The 7,860-nt window shown below is 37.3% G+C and overlaps 1 protein-coding gene across 1 annotated transcript in view; it reads left to right on the top strand.

Moving 5' to 3' along the window:
• The first annotated feature begins 6,030 nt into the window (after positions 1-6,030).
• atp10a (ATPase phospholipid transporting 10A) overlaps positions 6,031-7,860 on the top strand; it is a 75,267-nt gene continuing 73,437 nt past the window's right edge. The window contains exon 1 of the mRNA XM_073815223.1: positions 6,031-6,661. Coding sequence (XP_073671324.1) covers positions 6,234-6,661 — 428 coding nt within the window. The 5' untranslated portion in view covers positions 6,031-6,233. The remainder of the gene's footprint in view (positions 6,662-7,860) is intronic.

The following is a 7,860-nucleotide window of genomic DNA, read 5'->3' as shown; positions in this document are numbered from 1 at the left end:
AAACATGCAAGTTAGGCTACTGTAGGTAAATTGGGGATACCAAATTGTCCCTCCCCTAACCTGTGTATGGATTAACCGGTTCTCGCCATGAATATACCCATAGATGCTGGAATAGCATGAAGACAAAAGAAAGAAAGAAAAACACATCAGAACTCATGCTGTGTGATTATTTTGAATTGGGTAACAACAACAACAAAATTGCAGTTTGTATGCTCTGCACTTTATAGGATTTCATGACAAAATACTTTGAAACAGGAAGTAAAAAGTAAAACTTTAGGTACCTATTGGTATCGGTATATGTTGTTCTAACTAACCGAAAAATTTGGCATCAGTGCATCCCTTCTTGCAGTGTTCTGTAAATTGGTTTGTGTGAAAGTGTCTGCCAAATGCATAAATGTAAATAAATGTAAAGTGAAGTTTTAAGATTATTATAAGCTTCTAATGCATCCTTGTGTGAAAGTCACTTACATGACTTTGTGGCTGACTGATTTATTGGAATGCCTGATAATCAAATTACGAAGCAAATTATAATGTAAAAATTTCATCACATGCGAATGACAGTGAATGAATGTGTGTCAACGTAATGCCCATGAATAAATTGCAAACATATATTGCTGCTTAATTTGGAGGAAAATTGCATGCTTGGTAAATCAGGTGTGAATGAAAAAGATTGCACCAAAGCTCTAGACAATATTTGCACTCAATGAATCTTACTGTTACATTCTTCCCTAATGCATAATGTAGACAGCAACTAATGCAAATCATTTACAAGTGTATAATAATTAACATAATCACTGTTATAAGTACGCATTTATTTATGATTAGAACTCCTCAGCTGGATGAATCAGATCACTTTCCTTTAATTTGTCCTGTGCACATATTGTTGATTAATGATGCTATCATTCATTAACATTAGGGATGTGTAAATTAAATTAAACTTAAATCAATTAGAAGTGATGTCAAGGACACCACAATCATTGTATTTCTGAGCAAGCCATCTTCACGTGCGCAGCATATTGTGCCAAATGACTGTGGAGGCAACACATAACAATTTAACCACAAGAGGGCAGCTTGAAAGGCCATAACCCCATCAATAGCTAAATGACAATACTTAATCTACTTGTTAAGCATGATGATTTAGGACAGCAAAACAGTAGCAAATGCTGAACCAGGTTTTAAAACAGCAGACTGTTCAGGTTTATTGAATGCTTGCATCTATCTAAAGCTCCAGATATCAGCAGATTTGCGAGAGCAGGGTCTTTTAGCCCCAAGCGCGCACAGCAGGGGGATCAATCAGTGCCCCATCCGGCCCTCTGTCGCCCTTGATTTGCAGTACCGGCATCCAGCTGTTGGGTTTGGGAGAAAATAATGGCTGATTGGACTCTGTGGCATCTTGGCATTGGGGAACAATTTAATTTCTGTGTGATGGATGGTCAACGAGAGCAGGGACCCGAGACATTGCAGCATGCTACTTCTGTCCAAAGACAGGGCTGGACAACAGTAATGAGACAGTGAGCAATTCCAGGCATTAGACCTGTCTGCTGGAAAGCCCCTGCGATTTTGTGGTTTCCCAGATTAAGGAAAGCCATGAGCATTCGCTCCACGGAAACACATGGGAACTACTGTGTAAAATTAATCACATTTCATTGTTATTTTAAACAAGCTTTTCACTTAAATATATCATAATGAGACAAATTGACTGTGTAGTGGCAAATAAATCAAGTGTATCATCTGGACCACTACAGAAGGTCTGTCCAAAGTCCAGTTCACTCAAATGGTTTGTAATTTCTTACAATTTGAATGAAGTTCAATTTAATCTGTTTATCATGTTAAATAGTATTGCTTTATCTTTATTGAGACAGGGAACTACACTAAACTTTTCCACTGGTGGCACTTGCGCTACCAACTTTTTCAGTTACTGGCGCAAAATATGATTTGGTCGCACATATTTTTTTCAAGTCATATTAAGGCGCTCTGGATAATAATGAACAATAATGAAACTGTATTGCATACAGTTATGCTTTTTATTTTACTTGCCATCTTTTAAACCACATGCCTTCTTGTTTTCTTAAACGTTGCCGTGTTTCCCACAGATCTGAAATGTACTTGGTGGTGGTAGCCGGTGAAAAGGGCAATTATTACCCCCTGACAAATAATGGTCTACTATACATGTGACATAGAACTAATAATGTGTGACACAACACAATACTTTGATTCATTGAAAATTAATATTAATTTCACATTCTATTTCATCAATCTAACCACCCCAAACTTCCTTTGCCATTAACAAAGCTGACACTGTTTGTCAAAGCACCACGAAAACACTTACTGTTTTTGCACTGATATATGAAGCAATTAGACCCCTTTTATCAAACTCAATATAATACAATACTATGTATAGTATATTAATAGACAGTGCAGGTCTATAGATTATAAATGTGACTGATGTTATAATGGTAATAATTTCTATTAGATATAGGCACTTTTACTGCTTCTGCTCTTTCTTGAATGTGAATGTGAGGTGACATGTACAGCGCTTTGGATGGCCATAGGTCTGTTAAAAGCGCTATATAAATGCAGTCCATTTACCATTATCTTTCTATTTCTCTCTTGCCGATTTAAAAAGCTTAATCCACTCATTATTTCAGATTTAAAAGTCTACTTGCTGTCCCGGTGACAAACTTTACATTGCTTTGCTCGTTCAGTGCAATTGGCTTGACATTAGCATTGCTTTTTGCTACAATCTCTGTCCAAACTTAATATGGATATGGTTTTAGAAAAGATATGGTTTATTAATAATAAGATCATTAAAAAAATGTGAGAAAGCAAATGCAGCGCGTGGTCGTAACAAGAACCATCGCCATAGAAACCGGAGGCACGCTGAATCTGCACTCGAGCTTTAGCGCGGTAGCGCTCATGGCCGTTTTCCGATCGACTCGGGTTATAAACACAACATTAATCAGACTTGGGACCCAAAGTAATTAAACTAGGACCTAACCGGACCCGACAGACGGGTCCCGCGTCCTCAGTGAAGAAAGACCTCTGCTCAAGTTCAGAAACATGGAAGACACTGCGCTTGCGTCGCGTCGCACCTAATTCATTGAGAAACAGCTGAGCACGCAAACGCACACTGATACGGAGAGACACAACGTGCTTTCACGCAAAATGAAGCCAACGTGTTGATGGCTCAGAGCATGTTATAAAACGTATTCGTAAAATCCACATTTCTGTTTTAATAAATGCTCATAGTAAATCATAGCATATTGTCTAAGACATTAGGTAGCACATTTGCGACCCATTAAAAATTAGGGTCGCAACGGCAGTTCAAAAGGTCGCATATGCGACCATTTTGGTCGCAGTGTAGCTCCCTGTGAGATAAACAAATTCACATATTCAGACAAACAAAACATTTACATAGCAATTCACATTGCATTATGCATTAATTTTGAGCTCAGCAAGCTTTAAATGATTAAGTGTTCACAAAAAAAGCTTGTCCATAAAAATAACAATCTAAAGTTCAGCTAACCAGTCAGTTATACAATCTAAAAACTGCTGGGTTATTTTCAACCCAGCATTGGGTCCAAAAGAAAAAAACACAATCTCTCGTTGGGTCAAATAAAATTTTATAGGTTAATTTAACCCAATGGCTGTTTGTTGCTTTCAGACCCAGCACTGGGTTGAACATAACACAGCATTTTTAGAGTGTTAATTTATCAAAAGAGCTAATAAAACACTGTACCTACATTTAAAAAGCCAAACAATAGTACACTGAAATGCCCTTATAATATAGTTTAAAACAAAAACTAATGACTTTGTGGAAAGACATAAATCACCATGCATCCTGCAACATCCCTGCAGAAAAATCCCTCATTTACTGTACACCAGCTGCTGTGAAAAAGAAGAAACAATGGCAAAACAGTGACCCGTACACAGCATATTTTATTAAAAGATACAACAAACTATAAAACACAGACTTATAAATACAAACGCATTAAGTACTGGTATTTTCAAAAATGCATTTCCCATTACAGTACATTAATTATGGTACCTCTCCAAAACCTGCTTGTTTAAAGGAGTAAAATAGTGAAGTATTTTCACTGACTTTTCAAGTATCTGTACTATGAGACTTTAACTTTGCTACATTCCGATGTATACTGTAATATTGTACTTTTCACTCCTCTACATTTTAAAAATGTGTTGTTTTTTTACTTTAATACATAAGCATAATAAAAATAGTATTTTACTTTTACTAGATTTTTTATGAAATTAAGTATTAAATGAAATGTAATATTTAATATAATGGAGTACTATATTTTGTTTTAGAATGTAGTGAAGTTAAAGTAAAACACTTGGATAAAGTATTTGATAAATGCTTGAGTATTTTACACCTCTGGTTCAAGGGCACAACATCAGAAGATGTCGATATTTTGAACCAGTTCATGTTGCAGAACTGGTACCACAAACCAACCTGTTCCTGTAGCCAAGCTATGCCAACCTTACATCACAAACCAATTAAGGCAATCCCATTATACAATTCATACATTCCTTAATACCATGCCTTTATGCCCTAAAAGTTATTTTTAAATTGATTACACCTCTTAAAGGTGGGGTGCACGATTTTTGAAAAACACTTTTGCAAAGGGAGTCGGGCTGAGTACCATTTGTAGCCAATCACCCGTAAGGGGCATGTCTACTAACCGACATCATTGCCTGGGTTGCATATATGCGGGGCGTGTCTATAAAAAGATGGTCCAGATTCTATATGATTAGGGGCGTGTCTGTTTAGGTGATTTCAAATGTCAACATTGGCTTTCAGAGATCCTGCACCCCGCCTTTAACATATTTGCCAACATAATATAAACAGTTATTGCAAAGTTGCTTCTAATTTTGAACAGATGTTCTTATTTAATCTATTGATAACAAGGCATAAACAGATCTGGGAGTTTCATAAACTGCACTAGGCTCGTGAGTCACAGAAAAGCTGATCAACTTGTTTGTGGAGGTAATATAAACAGCAGGCACATGAATCTCTGCCAGACAAGGGAGTATATTTGGCCTGATCACTATGCTGTGAAAAAGTGTACTATTTTTAATTACTAAAGTTTTTGGTGACACATTTTTGGTGTGGCTCATTCAATAGTTCTTAAGATATTGTGGGGACCCAACCCTCATAAATCCTACTCTACTCCTAAAATACTAAAGAATAGGCTATAACGTTGTAAACATTTCATATCTCTGTTTTGAATCAATTATTTTACAGATCACAAACAAATGAACTCCACAAGCACAGCATAAGCAAAGCTTTGTAGGCTTATTATACAAATAAGGGCTGAGATTGTATGCTTAGTGGAAACAAAGGGGAAAACAATACTTTGTAAACAAACAAGAAAAGCAAAACCACAATAATAACAATGGCCTATTAGGTTTTATGTCTATACCGTTAGTTAAGCTTATTAGTTTGAAAAGCATTGGTGAAAACCATTACACCATAATAAAGTATACTGTATGTAGGCTATAATTTGCATCAGTTTGTAGATCAATTTGCATCAGATTTACATAATCATGTTAGTTATACCTACATAAATTACTTGTGATTTTACATTACCACGGTTTTATTTGTGTTACATTTGCATATTGTTTATAGTGTACACAATGAGGAGGACTAAATACATTTTGGTCGTCTTTAAACAATATAAATGCTAGATGCTATTAATACCACAAATGAACTGCACATATTCTTTAAAAGTACAAATATGTCCTCATAAACCTAACAAAACAAACTTTTTCTCAATGGTAACGCGTGGCACTTCCAGTTAAGAGGTTTCATTGGTAAACAGGCGGATCTTTAGGACGTCACAAATTACGTCGCGATAGTAGCTCGCTGTGATTGGCTACTTCTGTCCACACAGTCTGAGTAAAACAACAGAGCTGCAATCATGCGGATCGACTTTAAAGTGCAATGTGAACGTGAAGGTTTATCCGAATGAGATGTATATCTAAAATGTGTAAGCGGGTATGGCCCAGCCTTAAAGCATCTTCATATGAGGGGAAAAAGATGCCGCTGTAAAACTTTCCAGTTAACGAGAGGAAGGGAGAGAATTGACGCGATGGCTGAAAAAGACAAAACTGGGTGAAGAGCATTTTATACAGTCCCTCGTCAACAAGGAGGATCAGCATGATTACATAGAAACCATCTTTTATTTGAAGGAAAAGAGACAAAAGTTTGGCGAAGTATGGCGCGAGAGATTGGAGAGTCTGGGGAAGCCAAAAGTACCAAAGTCAAAAAGCACAAAAGAAGGAAAAGCAAAAAGGAGAGCAAAACAAGGATCGTACACGCCAACATTTTTTATGACCATACCAAAGGATTGGATAACCCCAACAGACACTATGCAGATAATAAGATTAAAACCACAAAATACACTCTGCTTTCTTTTCTACCGAAGAATCTCTTCGAGCAGTTTCACCGATTCGCCAACGTGTATTTTGTTTTCATAGCCTTACTCAATTTTGTGCCGGTGGTCAATGCTTTTCAACCCGAGCTGGCTCTCGCCCCCGTGGTCTTTATATTATCCGTTACCGCTATCAAAGATTTATGGGAGGATTACAGACGACATCGATCAGATAAAGAAATCAATCACATGGACTGTCTCGTTTACAGTAGGTAAGCACGTGTATGAAAACTTCCTGTATGTGTGTATTATAGTTTTCCTAACTGACAATGAACACAAGTTTGCTTTACCGTCATGAAGATAGAGACCTGTAGGCCTGTCTACCTGTTGTCTTTTCAGTCACAAACATGGGCGATTGCGCCTATGATGCGCAAAAAAAGGTTAGTCAGGTAGTTGCATTAAATGTTGTACACACAAAAAACAACTGTAGTCGCAAGTTCTGTCGTTACCAATAGAGTTTAATGGAATTTACGACTATAGTTGGCTAACGATGCTTTTGGGAAACGCACCGTAGGTTGGCAACTTATTTTGATACACAGCCTCAGTACCTGGCCAGTGGTGTTGTGCTTTTTGGTTAATAATATTTGTTGTTAGTAAGGCTACACATCACATGACTCCCAAAAACACTGTAGTAGTGATGTGGGTGAAGAATAGGCAACTGTGATTTATGTAAACACTGTGGGAAAGTGAGTGCTGTGAGAGGTATATGTGCATACCAGGCCTAAGTGTCACTTTTGTATACTAGTATTGAGTTTTTATTTTAAAGAATCAGGACTGTACATTATTACCTCCAAAACATTAGGTACATCACTGTAAAAAGTGAAAGTTGGATCTACTTAAAAACATTAAAGGGCACCTATGGTCCGATTGACAATTTTACATTTTTTTTTTTTTTTTTTTTGGTGTGTAAGTGTGTATTAGTACATGTTTATGATATGCAAAAGGTACATACCCAAAGTAAATAATGACGCCAGTTATTTTCGTCAACGTAAATCTCTTTTTTTGGACTACAACAAACACACGGATTGTAGGCAACAGTTTACTTCCTGGGATTGGTGATGTAGTAAAGACCGACATTATCATAATTTCTCCCGCTTCAAGGGGGTTGCACACGGGACGCGCCGCACAGCGCCACGCCGTCCTAATAAACTCGAACACATTGCTTTCTATGAGTATATGCACACCGGTGCGGACAGGTGGCACCAGCTACGACTCAGGAAGATGCTCAAATCCCTGTCGCGCCACTCACATAGTTTAACATTAAATAACATCATATTTGTCCCAAATCATTAACAGTTAACATTGGCTGCTAACGTATATTTTGCATTTTTAAGTAGACGCTATCTGACGAAGCTCGCACTGTGTAATGTGCACTTCAGGTTTACGATACCTCCGTGTTGTCCTAGACGCG

Source organism: Paramisgurnus dabryanus, chromosome 7 (genome assembly GCF_030506205.2).
Source record: "Paramisgurnus dabryanus chromosome 7, PD_genome_1.1, whole genome shotgun sequence".
Lineage (NCBI taxonomy): Eukaryota > Metazoa > Chordata > Actinopteri > Cypriniformes > Cobitidae > Paramisgurnus > Paramisgurnus dabryanus.
This window is presented reverse-complemented; position numbering and strand designations above follow the sequence as displayed.